The sequence below is a fragment of the Schistocerca gregaria genome, chromosome 2 (assembly GCF_023897955.1).
Source record: "Schistocerca gregaria isolate iqSchGreg1 chromosome 2, iqSchGreg1.2, whole genome shotgun sequence".
Taxonomy (NCBI): Eukaryota; Metazoa; Arthropoda; class Insecta; order Orthoptera; family Acrididae; genus Schistocerca; species Schistocerca gregaria.
In genome coordinates, this window is record NC_064921.1 from 912,256,208 (window position 1) to 912,284,039 (window position 27,832).

Below are 27,832 nucleotides of genomic sequence, written 5' to 3' on the forward strand. Positions count from 1 at the left end.
ATTTCTCCTGTTATCCATTGTTTCTTTCCAGTTACCTTCTTCGTACCAATATTTTTCTTTCCAGCTTCTGTGATTGCCCCTTTTAAAGATGTCCATTCCTCTTCAACTGTACTGTCTACTGGCTTATCTACAGTCTTAGAGAACTTAAAGCGTATCTCGTCACTCCGTAGTACTTCTGTACCCAACTTCTTTGCATATTGATTCAACCGGACTAATCTCTTAAACTTTAGTATACTCTTCATCACTACCACATTGTGATCTGAGTCTATATCTGCTCCTGGGTATGCCTTACAATCTCTCTCAGAATCTCTGTGTAACCGTGATGTATACTAACAGAAATCTTCCTGTATCACCTGGGCTTTTCCAAGTGTACCTCCTCCTCTTGTGGTTCTTGAACAGAGTATTTGCTATACATTCCTTGTTCCAAGCTCATATTTCCCTCTAACCTTTTCTTCTACTCCTTCACCTACAACTGCGTTCCAGGCTCATATGACTATTCGATTTTCGTCGCCATTTTATGAACTGTATTACTCTTTCAATATCCTCATATACTTTCTCTATCTCTTCATCTTCAGCTTGTGTCATTGGCATGTATACCTGAACTATCGTTGTCGGTGTCAGTTTGCTGTTGATTCTGATGAGAACAATCGTACCATTGAACTGTTCACAGTAACACATTCTATGCCCTACCTGCCTATTCATGACAAATCCTACTCCCGTTATACCATTTTCTGCTGCTGTTGATATTACCCTAAACTCATCATACCAGAAATCCATTTCTTCTTTCCATTTCACTTGAAATCCGTTTCCTCTTTCCATTTCACTTCACTGACCCGTACTGTATCTAAATTGAGCCTTTTCATTTCCCTTTTCAGATTTTCTAGCTTCCCACCCACATTCAAGCTTCTGACATTCCACACCCTGACTCATAGAACATTATCCTTTCGTTGATTATTTTTCTCTTGTTCACCTCCAATGAAGAGATAATCATGACACTTTTTCAATTACAGGTCACATTATGCGTCTTCGATGATTTCCATTGCCTTCTGAATCCTCATGTCGTAGATCACTGCGGGCGCTTCCACCTCTTGGTGAATTTGCCACCCCAAGGACAAGATACTGCCCTGAACATCAGTCTGTTCCTCCACCCTCTGTGACAAGACCATTGACAGAATGAAGGTGACTTCTTATGCCAGAAGATTTTGGCCACCAATGCTGATTATTAATCAAAATTTAAGCAATGGCAGGTTTTGAACCCAGGGCAGAGGACATTTCGATTACTAGCCAAAGACACTACCCCTATACCACAGTTGCAGTTAGCTTCCTGGTAATGACTTGCAAAATTGATTACAGTTCTGTGAATGTTATCCATGAAAAGTGCAAAGAATATCTATGCAAAAATTTTGTTTAAGTAGTGAGCATCATTTACAAACCATGGGCAAGTCATTCTTTGCAATAAGTGCTGATCATCAGTTGGAAATCCACATTGACTCAAAGAAGTGGATAAAAACAATGCTCTTGGTTGCATTGGTGCACATTTTTCAAGGCCCATATCATTGGTCCGTTTTATTTATCGAAATCTAAATACACTCAAGTATCTCATTTTCCTAGGATATGCTGCTCTCACAGTTATTGGACGATATCCCATGATACATAAGGCTATCAGTGTGGTCCAACATAATGGATGTCCTTCATATATGGCACATGTGAAGAGGTCTATTAAAAAACAAACAATGACTCTCGAAGCCATGAAGTGCCTTATAACACTGGCCTGTGCTGCCGTTAACTCCATATGAAATTCAAGACACCGTTATTTTTTTCTCCAGAATCTCTTTGCAACATGTAGCAATGCTCAAAATCAACATTTTGATCAATTGGTATGACAGTCAGAATAATAAACACAAAAACTGTACCCGAGTTATGTGTTTGTTAAACTTGGTAAAAAAGTGCAGACATTTGTGGGATACGTTTTCCTGATGGCAGGACAGTGGTTTGCGGGGCTGTTATCTTGATACTATTTGATAAAGTCCCCTACATGTTATGTCACAGAAGTTTTCTTAAGAGCTTCTCTCAAGTGCCACAGATGAAAGTATGGAAAATCTCATATAAAGATGTGAAACAATTACTAACAAAGAGATAGAAGGGCTGGCCAGTACTTACCTCAGCTCAGTACAGCCGATAGAAACACAAAAAACAACCGAAAATTTTAGCTCCTAGCTTTCGGAATAAATGTTCCTTCATCAGGGAGGAGAGAGGGGAAAGAAAGGGAAGAAGGGAAAGTGGATTTAGTTACTCACAACCCAGGTTATGAAGCAACAGGGAAAGGAAAACAGGGAAGGTAGCAAGGATGGAGGCATGGTTGTCAGAGGGAAGCTTCCCTCTGACAACCATGCCTCCATCCTTGCTACCTTCCCTGTTTTCCTTTCCCTGTTGCTTCATAACCTGGGTTGTGAGTAACTAAATCCACTTTCCCTTCTTCCCTTTCTTTCCCCTCTCTCCTCCCTGATGAAGGAACATTTATTCCGAAAGCTAGGAGCTAAAATTTTCGGTTGTTTTTTGTGTTTCTATCGGCTGTACTGAGCTGAGGTAAGTACTGGCCAGCCCCTCTATCTCTTTGTTAGTAATTGTTACAGATGAAAGTATGTCCCTGTAGACCCATTAGGGAAAAAAAGAAACAAAGTTGTCATAATTCAGCAACTATAAATGATAAAAATTACTTGTGAATGTCAGGAAATTCACCATATTATCCTCTATAACTTGGTAAAAACCACACATTGATATTTTTATTCATTCTGGGTATATTTTGGATGGCCTCTCTTAGCTGCCTCATGCTGTACAGGTACATGAATGAAGGTTGGTGTCTGTCTCACAGATAGAGGATATCGATTATAATCAGTATAGGCAATAGCTGTGTTAAGTTCATCTAGCCTTGTATTTTCAGTTACTACATTGATATTTCATGTATTATATTGTTATTGTAGAGGAAGCATGTGCAACTTCTGTAAATTAGAAATTGTTATATCAGATTAATATAACAAATAAAAGATAATTTGTAGTTAACAATGGAACACAAACTTTGAAAAGAAAACAATTATAAGTTAACAGATTGATACATGTCAACATACAATTACATACATATCCAGTTTTGCAAGGTGTGCATTGCTCTTTTATACATACTGCTGGCAAACAAATTTTCTGATAATAAAATTAATGCCACAATATTCATTCAGATTTCCTCACTAGTCACTACACACATGCATATAGACAATGGGAAACACTACTGCCTCCGTTAAATGTGCTGATGCCCAAGTAAGATCTTTATCAGCAGATGAGTTATAATCAGAAGAAACAAGGAACCACACTTTCCTTATTGAAAGAAAAAAAGTGTTAAGTGGCAAGTGACATTAACGGAAACACAACCAAAATGGTACATGTCCAAAACTAATGAAAGGCAAGCCTGAACAACGGTGAGCATGCCTGACTAGCCCAGTGAGATGACAACAGGTGTCATTGTCCCTATCCAGAGACCTTGAGTGTGCAAGTAAAGCACTGGCAAACCATGAACCAGGCCTTCATGTCTGGTGGGATTCCCAGAACTTTGCACCCAAGACTGTAGCTGATGGCTGTCAGTGGGTGCTCCCAGAAAATACTGCCATTTCAATATATATCAAAATGAGACTGTGATACCTTCACCACTATACTAGATAATATTTAATAATCTAATACACCATTTTACTCACAAGAAATATACAAATTTTTTAAAACAGAAGCACTTTTCATTGCATAATAAATGACATGACATGCATAATAAATGGCATGACAAAAAAGACAATAACATATTTCAACATTTACTTCGAAAATAAATAGTTTTCATAGAAAAACTCACAGCTATAATCAAAATGTCATTTGATGATACACTTCACACAATATAATTGTAATTATAGTTAAGTAAGTGATTTTAGAATAATGTAACATCAAATCACAACAGGAAATTAGTTATATTAAAAATTGCGAATCTATCAAGAAACAAAGTGATGTTTGTTTCCCAGAATTAATTAGATTTTAAATCTTAGATATGGACTCCACATCAAAGAAGAAAGCATGGGAGACGTGCGAGATGCTGGAAAGATGAAGTCAACGAAGCAATGACGGCGAGAGGTCTTAATGAAGGAGACTGGAATGATGGAGATTGGGATGCAAGAGGTGGCAGCATCTGTAGGAACCTCGCTCATATATAAATATAAATATAATTAATTGGAATATTCAATAAGAACTATTAAAGTTAGGGACATGTAGTCATTATCAGTGGGAAGAACAGAGAAATCCTTTGGAAGTAAATGGGCTTACTTATGTTTCATCTTGTGACAAGGCAATCGGCTATCTTATGAGAGTTGACTTTCCTGCTGGCTGGGCCACCTCGCGGTGCGATGCCTCTAGTTTTACAAGTTACCGCATGTGCTATTGCTTGGGGACCGGAAGTAGATAAGTGGGCTTCAGCTGGCCGACCAGAAGCCAATGGAGGCCCGAACGGAGCGTGTTGACCGCAGATTCCAGTCCTTGAAAGTGGGGAAGGATGTATAGCCATGCGCTGCAGCACGTGGCATCATTCACTCTGCAGATGTTAACAGGTGCAGATGTTTTGCTCTTGATGTTTGCTTGCCGTTGGATTGCAACATTCACTTGTGTTAACGTACCTCTACAATGCCTGGGCGACATTATTTTTGTCACCATTTGCAGTGCATTGTGCCTTTGTATAAGTCTTTGAAGGCAATAGACATTGACCTTGCTGGCCAATTCAATAAGCAAATGTCTTCTGTGGACTGAGATTACCGTTCACATGTGATGTTACTGCTGTTTTTGGAGGCAGTACATGGTTGATCTTGGCTCTTGTATGGGGCAACCATGCAGACATAGTGGCTTTGAAGCTTTCCCTAATCCAAATATTCTTTCATGGAAGACATGGAGTGTAACAGACTTCAGGAATTCTAGCTAATGTCCCATATGGTACTTTGGTTCCAGATAAGCCATTTCTTTTGACAACTAGAAGAAAGAAGAAGCTGAATGCTGTCAAGTACCTCTATAGTTGGGCCAAAGCAGGCAATAACAATTATAAAATAAAGATTTTAATTTATGATAAGAGAAATTTAATAATTGTTTACTGAAGCCAAACAATGAATACAAACACAGCCATGTTTGATTTTGGCAGATGCAGTTTTGGAAGTGGCACATAGTCACACCAGAAGCTTTAATGTAGGTTATAAGATGTAGTTCTGTGTTTAGGTAGTGAAAGTAATGGATTTTGGAAGCATATTGGGAGTGCATATACACTACATGATCAAAAGTATCCGTACACATGGTTGAAACTGACATAGAAGTTAGTGGTGCCATCCATTGGTAATGCTGGAATTCAATATGGTGTTGGCCCACCCTTACCCTTGATGACAGCTTTCAGTCTCACAGGTATACATTCAATCAGGTGCTGGAAGGTTTCTTGGGTAATGGCAGCCCATTCTTCACAGGGTACTGGTCTGAGGAGAGGTATCGATGTCAGTCAGTGAGGCCTGGCACGAAGTCGGTGTTCCAAAACATCCCTAACGTGTTCTGTAGGATTCAGGTCAGGACAATGTGCAGGCCAGTCCATTACAGGGATGTTATTGTCATGTAACCACTCCGCCACAGGCTGTGCATTATGAACAGGTGCTCGATCGTGTTGGAAGATGCAATCACCATCCCCAAATTGGCTCTTCAATAGCGGGAAGCAAGAGGGTGCTTGAAACATCAATGTAGGCCTGTGCCGTGATACCATGCAAAACAACAAGGGGTGCAAGCCCCCTCCACGACCAAACCATAACACCACCACCTCCAAATTTTACTTTTGGCGTTACACACGCTGGCAGATGATGTTCACTTGGCATTTGTCATACCCACATCCTGCCATCAGATCGCCTCATTGTGTACCATGATTCGTCACTCCACACAACGTTTTTCCATTGTTCAGTTGTCCAATTTTTACACTCCTTGCACCAAGCGAGGCATCATTTGGCATTTACTGTCGTGATGTGTGGCTTGCGAGCAGCCACTTGACCATGAAATCCAAGTTTTCTCACCTTCCACCTAACTGTCATTGTACTTGCAGTGGATCCTGAGTCAGTTTGGAACGCCTATGTGAAGGTCTGGATAGATGTGTGCCTATTACACATTACTACCCTCTTCAACTGTCGGCGGTCTCTGTCAGTCAACAAACCAGGTCGCCCTGTATGATTTTGTGCTGTACTTCTCCGTTCATGTTTCCACTTCACTATCACATCGTAAACAGTGGACCTAGGGATGTTTAGGAGTGGCAATATCTTGCATACAGATGTATGACACAAATGACTCCCTATCACCTGACCATATTTGAAGTCTGTGAGTTCTGCAGAGCACCCCATTCTGCTCTCTCAAAATGTCTAATGACTACTGAAGTTGCTGATATGGAGTACCTGGCAGTAGGTGGCAGCACAATGCACCTAATATGAAAAACATGTTTTTGGGGATGTTCGGATACTTTTGATCACATAGTGTACATGGGGATTGGGGACTCAGAGTGAGGGACAATATGTCAACCATGGGTTCCCTGAATGGGCTTCAGAAATGTTTATTACAAGTTGCAGAGACAGATGGTTAGCTGGAATGCCACTTTGAAGAAAGCACAAATTTTGTACTTGCAGAATTTTCATGCTGCGGCACTAGCTTTGGAGATTTGCAGTGAACAAATTGTATTCTGAATATTACTGGTCATTTGTCTTCGGCTTTACAGTACAGAAATATTTGGAATTATTTGGTATAAAACTGTAGCTTAAATCTGAAATGTAACCTCATTCTCGCACAATCTTATGCTGAACTAGATGCTCATGTGCCCATTCTTTGCAGTAAACCACTAAAATTTATTGTCAAATTTTGTTAACTAAATGGAACAACAGACAAATTCTCCTGTGCCACTTAGAGTTATTGATTACAGGCTTCCTATATTTTAATAATCAGTGGTGTCAGAAGCTGAAACTTTGCACCTGAGTGGAACAGTGTGTGACCACGTGTGGTCGCTCCTCTACACTACCAAGAGCCAGAGATCTTAGGAACCACACATCATGCCAGTAGCCTTAGTGGTGAAATTGCAACATTTATGCCTACTGGGTCACATACTGTATTTTGAAGACTAAGAGTATTTCAGTGCATAGTACCTTTATTGTTTGTCAAGCCAGTGTGAATTCAAAGAAAAGAGCACATGTAAAATTCAGGCTGCTTTTAATAACAGAATTACTGGAAACTCACAGGAAGGAACTGCAACATAGGAACTTGTTTCAAACTCTATCAGAATTCATTTTAACTGATAAAACTTCCTAAAAATTTAAGAAATTTTAAACAGATAATAACTGTGCTACATTAATTTAAAGAAAACTCTGCAGCCACATATCAGCAGCTGCTTAAACTACCACCCATAAGCTAGGCATGTCCACAGAAAGTAATTGCTTGAAAGGTTGAACTTCAGCCTTCTCCTACCCCCCCCCCCCCCCCCCACCCCCCCACCCCACCCAGGGTTGTCTTCCACTGTGCTCATACCTACAACTAAAAATCTTTCAGTACCTCCTATGAACATGTATGAACGGATATCAGAAAGGCTGTTCTTCTAGACCCATAAGACCCACTTCTTTTAACATCTTGTATATGAAAAATACTAAGCCGAATTATTTAGGAGTAAAGAAACGACTCACGATAAGGCGGAAGCACTGTGTTGTCAACAGATACACAGACAAAAGGTACAAAGCTTTGCTTTGCTAGCTTTCAGAATGAAAGAGATGGCAGCACACAACTATCTGACACATAGTGGGTAGGGGTAATGGGAAAGGGATGGTGTACACACACACAAATTAACACAACATTGGATTTGGGAGGTGGGGGGGGGGGGGGGGGCGGGGGGGGGGGGGGGGGGCAGTCCAGAATGAATGGCCACTGCCAAACTGTTACCAAAAACAAAATGGACTGCCCAGTGCTGCAACATACAGCAGAGCACAACATGACAGATTTCAATGGCTACTTCACAAGCCTTGCCATCTGGGTCCTCCACACCACTGCCAGCTTTTTCGAGCTGCGCAGATGGGAGCTTTGCTTACAGCACACGCTCCGCTCTCGTAACCTCCTTGGCCTAAACATAATGTAATTCGCAGTATCCCCACCCAATAGTGTGTGTGTTTTTCCTACAGCTTGAGAAAGGAATTTCATTCTGAAAGCTAGCAAAGCAAAGCTCTTTACCTTTCGTTTGTGTATCTGTTGATGACACAGCGCTTCTGCCTTTTGGTGAGTCGTCTGTGTATTCCTAAATAATTTGTTACTCTCAACCAGAACATTCCATGTATTATTAAAAATAGTTAGCTAGTTGACATACTCCACATCATAAATAGCGTGGACATAAATCATGACAATTGCAAATTACTAACATCCTCATGTGAAGATGACAAGTGACTTCTGTATACAGCAACAACACCTATCGAAACTGCTGAGAACTTCAAAAACTTCTCTTACATCTTCTTATAGTTTTTGTGGAGTAATGAGTATTCCATGAGGTACCAGGCTTAAAATCGGACAACATTGACATCTTGCCACAATATTTCACACTGAAACTCACTAAAATTCACATGAATATGGTTAAATGGTTGTCAGCGATAATATTGTGGCAAGATATCAATGCCATCTGGCTACAAGCCTGAAACTTCATTTTATGTCTGAATGACAGTGTGCAATGGAACTAAATATGAGGGTGGTTTGAAAAGTTATTGGAATCACCATGAGAGGTCAGCCCTAGTGCAACTAGTTGTACACATGATATTAATTGGACTGTTGCCTGTAAACACGTGCCACGCCAGTGCTCTAGGAAGAGAGCTGTGGCGCCCATGGCTCTGTCGTTGTTCCTGCGTAGTGATTTGTGAAGATGGAAAACAATCGAGATTGGGGCAGTGATTAAGTACTCCGTAAAGAAAGATATGAAAGCAAAGGACATTCATGCCAATTTCCAGAATACACTGGGGGACTCTGCTCCTTCTTATTCAACTGTTGCCAAGTGGACAAATGAATTTAAATTTGGTCGGGAGAGCTTAGGTGATGATCTGCACAGTGGTCGGCCAAGATGTGTCATTACTCCAGACATCATTCCAAAAGTGCACAAAATGGTCATGAAAGGGGATGAAATTGCTCATACTTGCCAGATGTCATCTGAAAGGGTATATCACATTTTAACTGAAGAATTAGAAATGAAAAAATTATCTGCAAGATGGGTGCCGGAACAAGACAATGCACGCCCGCACACGTGTCCATCGCCATGGCAAAATTACATGAACTAAGGTATGAATTGTTACCACACCCGCCTTTTTCACCTGATATGGCTCAGTCAGACTTCCATCTCTTTCCAAAACTGAAAATTTTTCTTGGTGGACGAGGACTCACTTCAAACGAAGAATTGATAGCTGGAGTTGACAACTATTTTGCACGCTTGGAGGAAACTCATTTTTGAGATGGGATCAAGGCACTGGATCATCGTTGGACCAAGTGCATTAATCTACAAGGAGGATACATTGAAAAATAAAAAAAGTTTCAGTGATGTAAGTTCTTTTTTTCTGTTCCATTCTGAGAACTTTTCAAACCGCCCTTGTACATGTTCTGAAAGGGTTGGACTTATTATCATCTGATCCTTTTAGACTGTGGCTGTGTGTTTAAAGTTATTACCATCATGAATTCATTGTAATGCAATATTTTTCCCACAGGAATAAAGATGAACTATTCTCCAAGAAAGAAACTGTAAAAGAATCACTAAATGCTGCAGCAGTTCAGACAGAAAAAGTACGGCAGGAAATAAAGTCAGCAAACAAAATGCGAGACAGAGGCAAGAAACGGCTTGCTAATGAAGAAAGAAAGGTGGTATTAGACTTTGCTGTAGAAAACAATCCTAACATTTCTAAATAGAAACATGCCTGCACACGTTCTGTTGGGGTGTTTACACTGGTGGGCTGTGTACTTGTTTGTTTCTGTAATAGTACTTTTTCTTTCTCATTGCAAAGTTTCTGCATTATTATAGTTTGTTATAATGGATTGTTATAAGGACTGTAGATATGAAAATTAATTATAATTTTGACAATTTATGGGGGACAAATTTCACATTACAGTTGTTGTCATCACCATCTTTTGTCAAAGTTTTTGGTCACAGAGAAATTGAAATATGAGAAGATGAATGAAATTCTGACATGTAATATATGCCTATGTTGAGAGACCAAATAATTAGTTTACTTATAAAAGGGCAAAAAACATGACTGCGTGCCTGTGACTCACAAAACTTGCACATCCTACTACATGGTTTTGAGATATTTAATTGTGTAGTCAGTTCATTTAGAGGACTACTGCTTAACACATTAATAGTCAGCAGCTTTACTACCTTCATGGTCTCAAATATTTCATGTTTAGCTTTATAGATATGGTGGTATATAAGGCAGATTTTTTAATTATTAATTGGGTCTATTTTGTGATTAAATTTGGTATGAACAAGTGATTTCAACATGAAAAGCAACAGTAACGTCCATAAATCTATTTTGTGATTTAAAATGATCTACACTTTTCTCCCCTGACATTATGTATTGGAAAAGATAACATAAATTTTAATTATCTGCTTAGTGTTGACAAATGACAGAAACACTTTTAAAATCAAATGAAAATAGAAAATTTGCTATTAATTAAAATTTTATGCCGAACCAGGGTTCAAACTCAGACACTTACATTTCACAAATCGAGTGGGCCAAAATCTGAACAATGTGCTCCATTGTAGGTGGCATCCCTAAAAGAACATCAAATGAGCCTCTGTTGAGTTTGGAATGTAGGGAGAGATGTGATGTGAGGGTGAATCAGTCTGCAGGTCAGTGTGATGTGTGGAAATGACTGAATTTGAAGAACAATGTTTGCAGGTGTTTAGGTTTGAGTCTTGGTTTGGCACATGACTTTCATCCACAAATGTTCATGCTTACATTCATAGATGCATGCTGGCAATATTTATTGATTTTAGTGTTAAGGTTCATTGTCTGTAGTACTTTTTTGTATGATGACTAAAATGTAATGGAGCATAAACTTTAATCACTTATTTCATAACATAAAGATTATCTCTAATGTCATCTGTCTAACAGAAAACTAACGCATTAGCTTACTCACAGTTAGAGACAATAAGCTACTAAAGTAACTGACGGAATTGAATTTCTGTTTTCAATGGTAATTTCTGACCTATAATCACACAGTTAACAACAAATTCCTAACATGTAGCCCTCTTACATGTATCTTCATACTGATTCTTCCCAGGGGACATTGACTGTGACAACTCAGGTTCTCAAACTGCAACTGATTGCTTCTTATGCTAAAACGTTCACATACCAGAAGATAGGATCTCATCAAAGAATGCCTGGACGTCTACTACTATCACATTGTGTAGAATATAAATTACCTGTACGTGTAACAGTAGTTTAAACTGTATCACATATTGCAGAGATGACAGAAATGTAAAACATTTAAAACCAATAAATTCTCAGCATTAAGACTACTTTTTTTTCTTTCATTAGAAACTACAGATAAAATAGAAGATAACATTACAGTCTAGGATTAATGTGCAAGGTACCCAACAGTGATTAGATATAACTATGGACTGCAAAAGACAAAGTAGGTGACCTTCAGACAACCATTTGGGGCCATGTGGATTGCCTCAGTTTCTCTGAACACAAGATAGAGTAAAATTTATTCAATAAATTCTGAAGATGCTGCAATTCTCCGAGACATAACCTGTGGTAGCTTTTCACTTTCCTCTGTCCTTTCCTTCACATACATATGTTATGGGTATTCTGTTGCTGCTTTCCCGTTTCTTTCTCCTGCTCGTCCTCAGTGTACATGTTCCACTCCTTTCTTCTGTTTTACCAGCCCTACCTATCTCTTTCCTCATACTTTTTTGTTTGTCTCTTCTGTCATCATCTCCTCATGCTTCACCTCTCCCAAAACTGTATTCCTTCACCTACTTAAGCCTTAAGTCACTTCTAGCCTCTACCTCTCGTCACATGGGCGACGTGAAATATCCAGATGCAAGACCTACCCCATACTCCATCCATCCACTCACATTACAGGCATAATCTACCCCATCAGTGTCAGGGCCAACCATGAAAGCAGTCTAGTTATGTATCAACTCTGCTAATTTTTAGGTATGCATGATCACCACCCAGCTGTAACTTGAGTGAATGGCTTTTGCCAAACAGTGGGAAAGAGAAAATTGGCCACCCATTGGCAGAATATTACTATGGCCACAGCATGCTCAACAGTAATGGCATGGCTGCTTCACAGGCTGTCAAATCTGGATTGACTCCTGGAGGTGGTGCTAATCTCTGGAAGCACAAGGATGTGTTTAAAAGTGGCGTGGTTTGGAAATCCCAGATGCTTCTACCCAATAATCATGAATCTAAAATTAACAAAATTCTAATCCTTTACCATCTACAAATGGAATAGTAATGAGAAATAATGATTCTGATATGGCAGACTTGTGGAAGAATGAGGAAAGGAGACCAATAGCACAAGCAATGAGTCATCCACAGGCACACAAAAAAAATTGAAAAATTTATTAGCTTTCAGATGAATCCTTTAATCAGCAATGAGCTAGGCACTTGCAAATAGCAATCCCCCCCCCCCCCCCCCCTACCCTACACACACACACACACACACACACACACACACACACACACACACACTGCTCAATGTAGCTGTATAGGTGATGGTAAATCATTTGTCTTCTACAACTCAAAACTTATTTTCACCAGAGGTAATTGAGAAACCCTTACTTCATGGGCACACTTTATATTAGGTGTTGATTTGGCAGCAGAAGAAATGTACATTTTCATTCCGCACACACACACACACACACACACACACACACACACACACACACACACACCTGTACGGCTACATTGTGCAATTGACCACATATACTGTGGCACAATGTATTTGTGTGTGTGTGTGTGTGTGTGTGTGAGAGAGAGAGAGAGAGAGAGAGAGAGAGAGAGAGAGAAACTATGCAAGTCATTGAAATGTTGTGCATAAATAGGAATATAAACTCTTCAGGACACTTGAAAATATAATTTTGTTTTATTTTATTTTGTCATTAGTTAACATGGTAAAAATGAAATTTTTATGTGAGTGGTTTGTATAAATTATTTTTTTTCACTCTTGCAAAACTGAATAAGTTAAGGCAGGATCTATATTTAAAAGGCTCATGAATACACAGTAACTAATTACTGCTTTCGTTTTTTCTTCAGGCAACTAAGTAAACACATGAAAAAATTGTTTCGAGTAGCAGTTGCAATAATCAGTATAGAATTTCATCTCCGATATATGTGGACTGTTATAACTAACAGATTACAACCAGATGAAATATTTGTTTTTGAGATAAGGATGATTATGGTTGTTCCTGCAAGAGATAAATTGTCCATTGGTTATGTTTGTGTAGAGTCTGATATTGTTGCCTCCCAAAGCTCTTACTTCTGCCTGGACATTTTTACTTTCATAGTGAGTCCCTCTCGGCAGGGTTAGTGCTATTATCTCTTCATTCATCTTTTTTAACACTTAACATAAAGTGTATTTTTCACAAGAATGAATATGGGTACGTACAGGTGTTGGTAAATCACTTGTCTTCTATGACTTTAAACTTATTTTCATCTGAGGTAAATAAGAAGCCCTTATCTATGCTGGGTTTTGTCTTCCTTTTATGATATTTCATCATCTTTGGTGGACTTTTTTCTGCATGGGCACACTTTATTAAGTGCTGATTGGGCAGTAGAAGAAATGTACGTATGTCATTTGATACACAATAGTATGTCCTGTTCTCTGTCTGTATTAAGAAAACATATATGCAGACATGCGAGTGAAACCTAATAATTAATAGGACTGACAACTATCATACATTTCAATATTGAGTGAACAATTTAATTTTCAAATAAAGCCACCTGATGGCTTACTACATTATATTGAACATAATCTATTACAAATGTTTATCACATCATATATTGCTCTCTTCAACCAGGCTCTGTTAGGTGTTGCTGTTGAGGAAGTTGCAGTTTTAAGTGTTGAGTGATTTCACCTGGTGTACATTCAGAGTATTGGCTACTCATCATTAAATGCAATTGTTACTATTGTGATTGCTGACAAGGGTGAGTTTTTGTTTGGTAAGAACCAATGTTCATATATACATTTATTTTAAATTCTAAATCTGTCACCCCACATTGGGTGATGGTAGTCATGATGGGAATGGTGTTGGTATTTAATTGACTATTGGCATAATGTTTTTCACTTGACATACAGTCAGCAAATAATGTAAGGAAAGAAAGCAAACAGGAAGTATTGTTTACATTCAGTCAATAATGTTTCTCCTTAGCACTCTCCTGATGCCATCAGTGACAGTTTTTGTGAATGAGAGGAAAACTTTTACTTGCTTCTTTTCTTGTTTTCCCCACCAGAAGCTCCAGATATTTTAGGATGCAGTGCCCTATTTATTTATTTATTTCTCCTAGTAGCTATTTCTTTTGAAATTAATTCATAAATGATGATGGATCTTTTCTTTCAAGTACTGTGGCTGCCATATTCCTTTAGCCTGATCCACCAGTGTCTTAATTGCAGTGCACCAGTGATGTAAATAACCACCATGAATACCTACATTATACAGGGTGTCCAATTTAAACTTGCCTAATTTCCAGATACAATTAAGAAAAAAAGTATGGCACATAGATACAATTTGTGGCATCATGGAAAGTAACTCAAAACATTTTGTACAAAAAATTATTATACTTCTGCATTATCTCCTTTTGTAACATTTAAAAATGTCTTGACAATACTCTACCTCAACCCATGCGCACACAAGAACGCCTAGGGTGGTGGAGAGTATTTCATCTACAATTCTTCTGTGGAGATTGCCAAGGCACATACAGATGAGACACACACAATGTCTTTCACATAATCCAGCTGGGAGAAATCCAGAGGGCATTGTGACTGGAGATTGTAGTGATCACTCGGGTGTTCCATCACACCCTCTCCATCGCTTTGGAAATGTTTGGTCCAGAAGCCAAAAATGTGTAAACTCCAATACTGTGGTGCACCATTGTGCTGGGTGATTACATTTGCCTGAAGGGCAAGAGGCTGAGGGACATCAGATTGCTCAGGCGTGCCCTGATAAATGGTTCACATTACTGTTTTCTCCATAAGAAAAATTGTCTTAACTACACTGTCTTTCATCAGCACACAACACACATTCACATTACTGTCTTTGACCCGTTATTGAAAACTGTGTGTGTATTCCGAACCCCAAGTGCAAATGTTGTGCCAGTCATACTGCCCACATTGGTGGAAGTTTTCTTTGGTGGAAAAAATTATGTTTACTAAATAGTTGGGGTTTTGCCAGATCCATTTCAGCTTCTTAATTGCAAATTTGTGGCATAACTGAAAGCCGTTCCACTTTAATGCCTGAACAATTTGAACTTTTTATGCGTGGAAGCAAAGTTGTTTATGCAGTGCCTTGTAAACTGTTAAACGAGGGATGTTTAGCTTTCATGATGCTCATTGAACTGAATTTGAGGGCTTCTTTGGAAGGTGTGTCTGATCTCCTGTATCATTTCATCGGAGGTGTTTTTCCTGCCAGAACCTGACTGTCTATGTACATTCCCCATGGCTAAGAACTTGTCATACTAAGCATTAATCATTTTAGGTTTGGTAACTCCCTTTGGAATTCACCTTGGAATTTCTTTAGACAGCAATGTTGTTGTTGATAAAGATGATCACCTCTTTGTGTACAGAGGACCAGTCTGAGAAATCGTAAAGTTGAGTGAGTTTGCTGTTTTACTTTTCTTGTTGAGGGGACCAAAGTAAATGTTATTTCATCTGCAACAAAAACCAGTCTTTGACATATCCAGCTGTGCAAGCATACACATTATTGTGCAGTCCTTTAGTGGAACAATGCCAACTTCCTTAAATGATAATGGCCACCTAAAACAATTTAGAGGCCTTAGAAGTTACACTTAATTTCATTGTGACTGGAGAACCCATTGAAACCCAACTTGTGACAACCCAAACTGTTGCAGAAACCCTATGATGACTCATTGTTGAGTGAAAACAGTGTAGATTATGTACTTTGACTGGTGTGCTCTATGCAGAAACATGCCTTGTGATATGGGTCAGTGCAAAACTCTATGCAGAAACATGCCTTGTGGTATGGATCAGTGCAATATTATATCTTTCCATTGGACAGTCGTTGAAACTTTGCACTTTTAGGCCAATGAAGCCTTTGCTTTAAATTCGCCTGAGTTTACAAGAGATTTTATACTATTAACTGTCCTCAGTTAATTCACTGTTTTCATTCACACCTTTATTAGAGGCACATTAATCTAAGGAGTCACTTTCATGTCAGTTGTCTTTATTAAAGTTAACAATATTCTTCAATTCTGTATGGTGTTTTACCAGATGAATGTCTCCCACGAACTTTGTCTGCAGTCATGGTACTAAATAAAGCAACTGTGGATTTCATTATCATAAAGCACAAACTAAACTGGTACTAAACAAATTATCCTCATTTAATGTCTGAATAGCCCAGCTTGACAGTAAATTGGTACTACTGTCAAAGATGTATTGGTGCCACAACACACAACAAGACAGTTTTAAGTCATTAATAATCACTCAGAAGATGCTTTAGAAATGAGATATTTATACCAGGGTGTTCACATTATTTTGTTCCTTACCTTTGTTTACAAATTCCTTTGGCCATGTAGTGCTGAAGTACATCATCCTTCGTGCAGCCATATAGTGAAACTTACTTTACTTTTGTTGTCTAACATTTCTGTTGTTTGTATTATTTTTGTTTCCTAAACAGTTCTTTTTTTTGCATTAAGTTTTCTTTGAAGCCACAAGAAGTAGCAGTCTACGTCTTTATACATGTATAAGGTTTTATGTGTTTTCAAACAGTGATTTTACTATGATGTCTCATACTTTTATTGCCTTTGACTAACTGTCTTCACTGACTTAACAATTTTAAAGAACAGAAAGCACTCATCTGGAGCACCAGTTTTTGCACTTTAGATTAATATTTTTAGTGTCTCGTTAGATAATTTTGTGTAGTTTAAGTGTGCAATGTCTTCAATTTCAGAAGTCTTTCCTTATTTTGTGTGTGAAGTAATTTCCACTGTAAAGATGTTAGTTATGAGTTCCATGCTTCAATTAGGCAATACATCTTAATGATGTGAAACAATTCAGTTTGCAATTTAATTTATGTTTTTATATGACTACAAGCTGACCATTAGAGATGTGTTCATATTACAGAAAAAAAATGTATAATAACAAAAGTAAGTATTTAATCAATACTTTCACACTAAATAAACTAGAAGTTCTGATGTAAAAATAATTTTGAGGATTTGGAGGAGTTGCATAGAAGGACCTTTATGGTATACTTTCAATTTCAGCTTTGCTACCTGCCAGACATTTAATATTGTTGTGTAAGTAATCAATGATTTTGGTAGCACTATTGTTCACCTCTTTCTGGACTAAAGTCAGTTTTAATGAAATTGGTTATGTGACTTGCAAGCACTTTCACTTTTAGCTTCTATTGTTTCTTTTTTGTGTTTAGATATAAACATTCATTAAATAATTTTGTCACCATTTTTATTTTCTATATTATAATTTCAATATGTTATTCTTGGTCTTCAGTAGTTATCTAAATCTTTGTTTGGATTTGAAATTTTTTTCATCATCCAATGCGAACAATAGTGGCAATGGTACAACCACTTACATGTTACACGTTGTCACCAGTCTAACACTTTAGCTGAGGATCACGGTGGAACTAAGTTTAACTATCAGGACCATGTGTGACTTCTTTTGAACATGAATTAATTGAGAACATACATATCTGAGAGTGTTGCAAGCTGTAGAACAACTTTCCATACTTTACTAGCCCATTATGAGGTTTTATTTAATGTAGAGAGGGATGTGAAAGTAGTTCATTTTTGTTAAAATGTTGAAAATTTTGTTTCATGAAGTAGTGTGTTCACTTTGAACCATCTGCATGCAAGCTCCTCTGAAATCATGTCATATGCCTCCACAACATTTTTTTCTTTCACCATACTGATTTTATTTTATTGTCTGATTGTGAACTTCAAACATGAAGCTTATGCATTTAGTTATTTTTTAAAAGTTACTTTGTATATTACAATAGTTCCTGTGCTGCAAAAGTATACCTCATTAGTTATTTTCTCCACTTAATTTATAAATTTCTTTGTTGTGATATGAGTCAAATCCAACTTCCCTTTAACTGTTTTGTAACATTCAGTTTAATAATTTTATCAGGAAAATTATTTTTGTAAGTAGATATGACCTGATAAAAAAAAGCAATTGATTGGTTTTACTACTAGAATTTGGCACAGTTTTTGTCAGTACGTTTGTTGTGTCTTTTAAAAGCCTGGATTTAAAAATTATGGGTGTAACAAATCCGTATTAAAGTAGTGAGCTTTGTGCCATGGCCTGACAGGCCACTGACAACACAAAAAATGTGTGCACAGTTTCACTTTGCCAATAAGTTATTGAGATACCACTACCATAAGCTGCTTGATAAGCAAAATTATGGCTAACTCAAAGTCATAAGGGGCCTTTTTTATTTTATTTTTTAGTCATTTAAAAATTACTTTAAAATCATAACAGGTTAGTAACCTCTTCTTTTTATTCGCAGGCAGCACAATAAATGGATCTTTCTTTTTTCATGAGTAGCTCTCAATCCATCTCTACATACTTAGTTAGAAACTACAAGAGAAAAGTACTGGCTGGTTGAAACCGTGACTCACTGTGCAAGGGATGTTTGGAAGGCTCAATTGGGTCCTAATCCATTACATAGTTTTTCTTTGTCAGTTGCAAGGAGATGTTAGCCTCAAAATTCGGTTTCTTGAGGGTATGTATCACAACATGTGGCTTTTTCTTTTAGTTTTGAGTTTGTTTCTTATCCATACAAGTTCATTGTTGTTTTTAAGTCTTCTTTTGCCTGATATTCATTGGAAAATGCCCCCATGCCAGCTGAAAACACACCCTCTGTAGTGTACTTCTTGTCTTCTGCCACAGTTTCAAATGCAGGGACACCGTAGTACTAGGCTCTGTTCTGAGCAAGTTTGAATCTAGTGACACCTTGTTTACCCTGGCTCAAAAAGAAAGTAACAGCCCATTGATGCTAGAGCTCGAACACTGCATTGTCAATAACAACAGGGACAGGCAGATAGTTCTACTATACTAATTATGGCTTCAGAAATCACATTTTCTTGTGCAAGGGCTGTAGCTTTTTAATTCCAATTAACCCAGAATTTAAAATAAGTGTAAACATCTGAAAATGTTTATGGATGCTGATTAAGATGTTTGTTGTAATAGTGTAGCACTTTACTATCTCCTCTGGTTGAATGTCTATAGCATTTCTGTCGAGCCATAGTGTCACAGTGCCCTGAACTTCATCTGAAGTGAAGCATCATCTTCCCAACAGCTTCTTCATCGCCAGAACAGTCTGGACTGTCAGGAAGGTAACCCATCATCTTTAATACTCTCGCTTGGTAAAGACAACTAGTTAGGACGTGTACCACGCAGTGATTTGTGCTTTGTTTAATGGGAGCTGTGGTCTATATGTCATCCGTGTAACTCAACCTACCCAATGGTACTGAGCTTGATAGTGTTGGTCTTTATGGTGGGATTGAATTAGTTTTACTGCAAAACAAGTGATCTGATTCTTGACCACTCCCATCTGTGTTTCTTTTACAGTCCGTACCAACATCCATGTGTGAATGTTCAGGCATCGCTGCTGAGCAGCTCTTCACTTTCACTTAACTATCTGCTGTCCTTTCCCCTCTAGCAGCATGTCATCATTTCCTTGTGAAGGAACCACTCAAAAAGATTCAACAGCACTACTGAATTTCAAATACTTGTCTGCTTCACACCTCTGAAACCTTGTCAATTTCCTTCACATCACTTTACCCATTATCATGTTCCTCCAAATTTTGTCAAAGACTTAGTCTGTGGTGATCCCTTGCTGGTGTTTCTAAAGCATATTACTCTAAGTTTCTGAAATCTCATGTTCTGCAATTCCAAAATAGTAATCTATCATCAGAGAAGATGCTAATCCAAGAAGTAGGACGTAGATAGATGTTGGGTTTAAGTGTGGCCATATATACAGGTGTATACGGGCGTTCTCAGTAGTTTCTTCCTCTCTTTTAGATCACTCTTTCATTATGTTTACAGTTTCTGTCCACAATGAAATTTAGTAAATAGAAAAATTCAACAACGCGACCAATGAAAAATATTTTCAAGTAAGACAGTTACTTCGTTTAGTGTTAACTGCCATACAAAATTTACTTTATCAAGACTTCATCATGCAAATGATGCACCTCAGAATTCACTATCCATGAATGAGCAGCCTAAGTAATAAAGTTTTTACTGACTTTTAATAACAATTATCCTGTGCCCAATAATTATCAGTTTTAATTGACACCGATTGTTTGACATTTTTGTTAAACATGGGGACTTAGGCCCGTAAACTGAAATGCTGTAAACAATGCTAGTTTGGAGTGAAGAAAATAAGGAATGTTGAGAAAACAGTCAATAAATGTGAAGGGATAAAATTTTGCAGTTGTATTTGATAACAAACAATTTCGTTTTGAATGAAGATCTTTTACCCTACTGATTAAACTTCACTTTTAAGCACTGTACTTTTGATGACTTTGAACGCAACTTGTACTAGTGATTCTGATGTGTATGGTGTTATCATAGCAGAGGTGCAATTTTGGATGTTTGTTTGCTTGTGTTAATTAGTTTGGCTCGGTAACTTAAGTTTTCCTTGCAACATAAATTGGCATTTACTTGAAGTATTGAGGCAGTTGCAGCTCATTGTGGTAAGCCTGGATAGCATCACATACGAACACCTTCATATACTGTTTCCATAGATTTATAAAGAAAAATAACTTAAACACTGTTAATTTGAGGTTGTGACTGTCTGACTGGTTGCATAACTTTATTTGCAGGAACATTGTCTTCACAATATTACACTGATTAAATACTGCTAACATTGCCCGCATTCTTATAATGGCATGAGTGTGATGCCCATCTTAGCCTAGTTTCTGCCTTGTCCCTCTCTGCTGCTAAGATGGCCCAGGCTTTCTTGCTTACCATGAGAAAGACTTCCAATTGGTTTGATTATGGCCTTTCATTTCTCTGACTGTGATTTTTTATTTCTAATTCCTGTGACATTATTTGCATGCATACAGTTACTCTCAGAACCCTTTTTTTATGCACATTAAAGTTTCCTGTTTCTTTTTCATATTCTTCTCTTTTTTTCCACCAAATATATCAACCATTCAGAATCCATTCTTTCTTCCAGATTTTGGTATCTCTTCGCATATCCATTGTTTTCTTGCTTCCTTTTGAGGCGGTGTTGTGGCATCTGCAATTTTCCATTTCTGGGTGGAGGAACAGAGAATTGAACTTTACTGCTGTCCAGCTACAACTATCCAGAAATGGTACAATCTCCTACTTAAATCACTGAATGAATTATTAAGTTCATGAAGCACCTCACAATCAGGAATTGTTGTGCAGCACGGAGAACTCCTCTGTCTTTGTTTAAATGCCTTTACATAGATTCACAATATGTAACCACATGGATTATTGTTTGTGATGTCATGAAGTTAACAAGTCAAACATCACTCTTATCTCAAAAGACATAGGTATGTTTACATAAATGTTTTCAACTTTTTATGGGCTTTGATATTCATTCATTGTTGTGATTGCCAATTTGTATCTGTATTGTTGAAATAAATCAGTGTTTCTTCATTGTTCAAGAAGTACTTGCATCCTTCTTTTAATGTGACAAAAATGTTAACACCAATTCCATTTCCCTATCCTTGTGATTGTTAGCAAACAATTTTTGTACTCACCCTATGTGCCATAGAGAGGTGACCTGGAAATTTGTAGGAAAACATCCCTGAACTCAGGAATCAACGGTGACCTTGAACAACCTGGTACACATTCTGGACAGGATCCTAAGTCACCCTTGTCTTCCATTATCTACTACCTTCAACATGCACATCTATGCAGTCTTCTCTGTATTCCTGCACCACATTTTTGTTCATATAGCTGTGACTGCTACTGAACTCATCCTTAAATGAATTTCTGATGCATTATGTTCTTCCACATGCAAATTTTGAAATAAGGTTACATAACTCTCACTTGAAAGGAGAATCTATAGTTTGCACCATGTTTACATGCTCCCTGGAAATCTTCAGCTGTGGTGGGGATATGGGAGACAGTGACAGAAATTGGGTAACTAGAATGAGATTTTCACTCTGCAGCAGAGTATGCACTGATATGAAACTTCCTGGCAAATTAAAACTGTATGTCGGACTGAGACTCAAACTCATGACCTTTGCCTTTCGCGGGGAAGTGCTGTACCATCTGAGCTACCCAAGCACAACTCACACCCCGTCCTCACAGCTCTACTTCCACCAGTACCTCGTCTCCTACTTTGAAGTTACACTTGCCACGTTAATTATTCTTTTGACTGCTGATGCCCATGAGTAAGTCGTATATCACTCTCAGTTTCATTTTTTTCTCTGCCTGTACATTATTTATCAAAGTTAAACAATCAGCACTGTACTGCAATGTACTACCACAAGGGATAATTGCTTTACTTATTTGTAGTGAAAGTGACATCCAGGGAAAGAGATGAACAACTTACTGTACCAACTACAGTAGCAGCAGCTATTATGACAGATAATTTGAGGCCGTAGGCCATTCTTGATACTCATAAGCAAATACATTGATTTATGCTACCATTCTTCTCATATGTAAATAGTGAATTCAGTGGTCATTTGTATTTTTATATGTATGAGTCCGTTAGATGCCTCATAACTGCAATGTTGTTATCAGTCTGTGATCTATAACTTTACCCACCATCTTTCGCATGCATTTACACTGTGGCAGCTGTGCCACTGAAATGTATGAAACGGACTAGAACTGCTCACAGCTAGCTGTGTCTGGTTTATGTTGGTGTGCACACTCACCAATAGGCAAAATTCTGGTAACTTATGTAGAATGCATGGGCATGGGTCAGCAAAAAACAACTGCGGTCTGAGCTGAGCCAGCGTTCAGTGCAGATGCAATTTTCCAGAGTCTGTTTCTGCAAGCCACGGACCATGTTGGTTGAGTATTAATGTGAGCTCCCCACCACTGCAGACAGACATTAATTTAGCATTCTCCATTCGTTTTTGTTTTGTCACATCCATTAAGTACACAGCGCCCCATGATCGCGAAGAAATCAGTGCTCTAGTATTCCCTCCAGATCAGCATTTGAGTGAAACTTTCATTAAAACACTGTTTACTGCAACTGCCAGTTAATAGACATTGCTATTAGAATGTATTTTGTTACTTGTTCATTTAATCATTTATGCCAAATAAATACATTTATGGCTATATGTACTTTATGAATTCCTGTCCTCTTTGGATACTGACATGTAATCAGCAATATGAATATGTTCCCCTTCAACACTATTACTTGATATATTAGCTTACCCTCTTACACCTAACTTTCTGTCAGTTTTAAAGTGATATTTTGGCAGAAATGATGGTATGCAGGAATAATTTTATTGTGTTGTGATATTTGTAAATCTTTGAAAGTTGTAAATATTTTTTTTATGATCTGTGATTACAGAACAGCAGGCAATAAAATGAAAAAGCCACATAACACATACTGATTTTACCTGAATGTGGCTAATAAGATGAGAGTATACTAGGAAAATGAAATGTCTTCTGTAAACCAACTGACATATCTGTAAAAGCTACTTTCAGTTCTCTTCCACAGCTTCATTATGTTGTAAGAAAGACATTTTTGTATAAAAACGGTACCTTTCATGTGGTGTACATGTAATGTACAACAGTCAATAGTTTGTATGGACAGGCTATTCTAAGTTGGAAGTAAATCTCTAGCAAAAAAAAATTGACTAGAATATAATCAACTACAGATTGATCTTTGTATTGTAGGCTGCAACAGTAAAAGTTTTTCATGTCACACAGTCTTACTGACTGATGCTCCACAATGTGTTTTAGCTTTTAAACTCACATTTTAATAGGTATCAAGCAGTAAGGCAAATTAGGCAATTGGGTAGTATACATTGCAACTATTTTTAGTGTAAAGAGAATTCTTGGACATCACAATATTGAAAAAAATAGGCCCACTTGACATAACACTAACATCATTCATCATCGTGATGATTTCAGAAAATACAGTCATGTGTAAGAAGGATGAGAGGAAGGAAGAAAACAAAAGAAGTAAAGTTGAATGGTAAGGGTTGGAATACAAGAAACTGAGAAATGTCTCATGTCCTTGAAGATCTGTTGAAGAGGAGTAATGACTGAAATATCAATTATGAACTTCGTAAATATTTTTAAAAAAACACTGTTTCTCGCAGAAGTTAAGAATCGAACAATGGAGTGTGTTGTGTGTGTGTGTGTGTGTGTGTGTGTGTGTGTGTGTGTGTGTGTGTGTGGGTGTGGGTGGGTGGGTGGGTGGGTGGGTGGGTGGGTGGGGGGTGGGTAGAGTGCATTTTTTATGAAGGCCGAAAGCTTTTGTCGTTTTGTTGTGCCTATTGGCAACTAAACATCTCTGCTATATTGTGAGAAGTTAAGAAAGTTTCACATAAAATCAGTATAGCACATACTTTTAATATCATTCATTTGTGCACTGTCGGTATTTATGAATCTGAAGAATGAATAAACAGCAAACAGATCAAGAAAATGTGATTGCTATAGAGCTTGTAAAAGCATAAATAGAGACTGGTGGCCACAAGTCTGAGAGGAGAAGATAAAAATTTCTGAGGTGTTCTCAGTAGTGATGATCCATGATTGCTTGCAGCCAGTTGTGATTCACTGTCAAGCACAATATTTTATGTGGACACTTGATAGGCGTCAAATTTCCAAATCACACAGTTAATCAGCATGCTGAAAGTATGTCATGTATCTGGTAAGCTCATAATAGCAAGACTGACAACATTGCCAGTGGAAAGTGCTCATCATGGGGGTTGCATGAACCTGTGATGTGTAGTGGGTTGGTGTGTACTACAGTCATCAGTATATTCTGCCAACTTGCAAATCTGAGCAAGCTGCAAAAAAGTTAACGTAATTCTGCATACATAATGACTTAGCAATTGCCAATACTTGGTTTAACAAAGAGATGAGCCATAAATTAAAGAGACAACTGCAATAACTTATATTGCTTACTTTTTTTTACAAAACTATTGGGTATGTGCATGATACCATGTTAACTGATTAACAGTGCTCATTGGCTGCTCAGTGAAATAGTTTAGTAAAGCAGTGTGAGAGAAACTGAGACATACAAGGATAAAATTTTGAGGGCATGGAGTTTTGAAGAAAGAGGTAACGCAAACCATTCTGAGATACTGATGAGATCAGTGTAGACATAGTGAAATGCTGATATCAGATGGAAACCCTTACTGTATAAGCCAATCTACACAATGTTGCAAGAGAAGGCAACTGAAAATGTTGACATTATTTCAGTATATAGGTTTTACCTTGTGTGCCAAGGAGCAAGCTATACAAGATAACTACTGAAGGAAAGCTGCAGCTGTTGAGACAAGAAGAACAATGTGGATTTAGAAAAGGAAGCTAGACAACAGGCACAATATGCAGTCTGTGATCTGTAGGAAAAGCGTTATCATTGTTGTGATAAGCAACATGATGCCTAGCTGTATTTGAGTTGTACATGATGCATTTGTAATATGAGGTATTCTAGAGGAAAAGGTGTTACACCCAAATTTATCAAATATTATCTTCCATATAAAAAATGATAATGCACAAGCAACATCCTAGCCTAATGTATTGTGTTTGCAGTTACTAATATTATTTAATATGAAAAAAACAGTGCATTTATGAGAACAATCTGATGACATATATTGTAAGAAATTCAGTTGGGAGCATTAATACAACAGTGACACACAGAGTAAAGAATATATAAGTGCGATGAAAATAAAGAACCAATTCTACAACTTGTATATTGTGTTTACAGTTATTTAATATGAGAACAACTGGATGACATGTATTGAAAGAAATTCAATTGGAAGCCTTAATGCAACAGTGATGAAGAGAGTGAAGAACATTTGAGCTTTATGAATAATGAAGAACCCATTCTACAAATGTTGCTGTGATATTCCACTTTCCGTTCAGTTGTCTCATTGTATAAGAAAGCTTATCTGACAGAACCATTGATCCCACAAAATGCATGGTTTAAAGTGTAATATATGTTTTTGTAATTGATGACTTAGAAACAAAATCAGCAAGCACAAAACAATAATTTTGAATAAAATAGACAATATCTATAATACGGAAAAATCAATGGTGACAGGAAACTTAACCATTCAAACATGAAAATTGAACACAACCTCACTGAAGTAAGACATATTTAACAAAGTGGGACAGGAAAATGTTTTTAGTGCAGAAGCAAGGCAAGTAGTAGGCATAAGTATATCGAGAATCTGTAAAATTGAGGGTACATGTTGAGTCCTGTGATAGACAGTGAAAATGTTTTATCTAGAAGAAACAGGTTATCCAGCATTGCACCTGGAGTTTATTCTCAGTGAATGACATGAGTTGAAGCAAATGAGCTGCTAAAACCAATAAAAATATTATGAACCAGCTGGTTATTTTATGTATGAATGATAACAGTACACAAAAAAATGAAGATTTGCTATATGAAAATCATTTTTGTTTAAAAAGAAAAGTGAAGCTACCATGAAAATTATTCTGATTTTGTGTTTAGTAATGGACAAAATGGAGAAACATACTCCCATAGCATTTGTGGACCTAGGATGTTCCTCATGATTTTCAATGTCTTGGTCCATGTTTCAGTGTTGAGACAAATGAAATATAGAAAGAAATCGGTGACCTCCAGAAACCAAGTGAAGCTAATAAAAACTGAAACTCAATGTCTTGTTGAAAGGAGCTACAGCATATAACCAATGTGTCTTATCTTGAACGTGAAAAAGCAGTCAATAAACTGAATGAATATTTCAGAAGGAGAATTAATATGCAAGTGGAACAGATTCAAATACTAAGGTTTCCAGGCAGCATGTCCATTCTGGGTTGAAGTAAGGAACAACAATGATGAATGAAACCAAAGAACTGCTTCGTAACATTGGAAATAAGGGTAAGCAGAAAAGTAGTAGAGATGATAATATTGCCTTACACTAAACTTCATAATTTAGCATAGTAGCAGAAGTAGTGAAATCTTTCTACTGCCTAGAGGACAAACACACAATATGGCCACACCAAATGATATCTCAAAAAGAAATTGACAGCAGCAAAGAAACCGTTCTTGAACAGAAGATCATTTACTGATTTTAACTGTTGACATATAGTTGACAGAGTTTGTAAAATTAGCATCTGAAGCCAACATTCTGTGGGTAAGAGAATGGAAAATTATAAATCAGAAGTAAATGAAGTAGCACCTACAAAAATATATAAAAATTAAATATACAGCTAAAATAAGTAATGATGAACTACTGGAAATAACAGGCTCTAAAACAAATGTACGGAAAGCCCTTACCAGATAACGAGGCCGGGCATGTGGTAACTGTGCAAAGGGATCCTTGGACAAAAACTTATCACTGGAAGGAGCGGTACTGATTAGTTATTGTATGCATAGGGAAAGCTATATTTGCAAAAAAGATTATCAACC

The 27,832-nt window shown here is 37.5% G+C and overlaps 1 protein-coding gene across 1 annotated transcript in view; it reads left to right on the forward strand.

Moving 5' to 3' along the window:
* Window positions 1-27,832, forward strand: part of LOC126335346 (structural maintenance of chromosomes protein 4-like) — a 298,803-nt gene that overhangs the window by 137,757 nt on the left and 133,214 nt on the right. Inside the window, 1 exon segment of the mRNA XM_049998531.1 lies at window positions 9,792-9,942. Within this exon segment, the coding sequence (XP_049854488.1) occupies window positions 9,792-9,942 (151 nt within the window).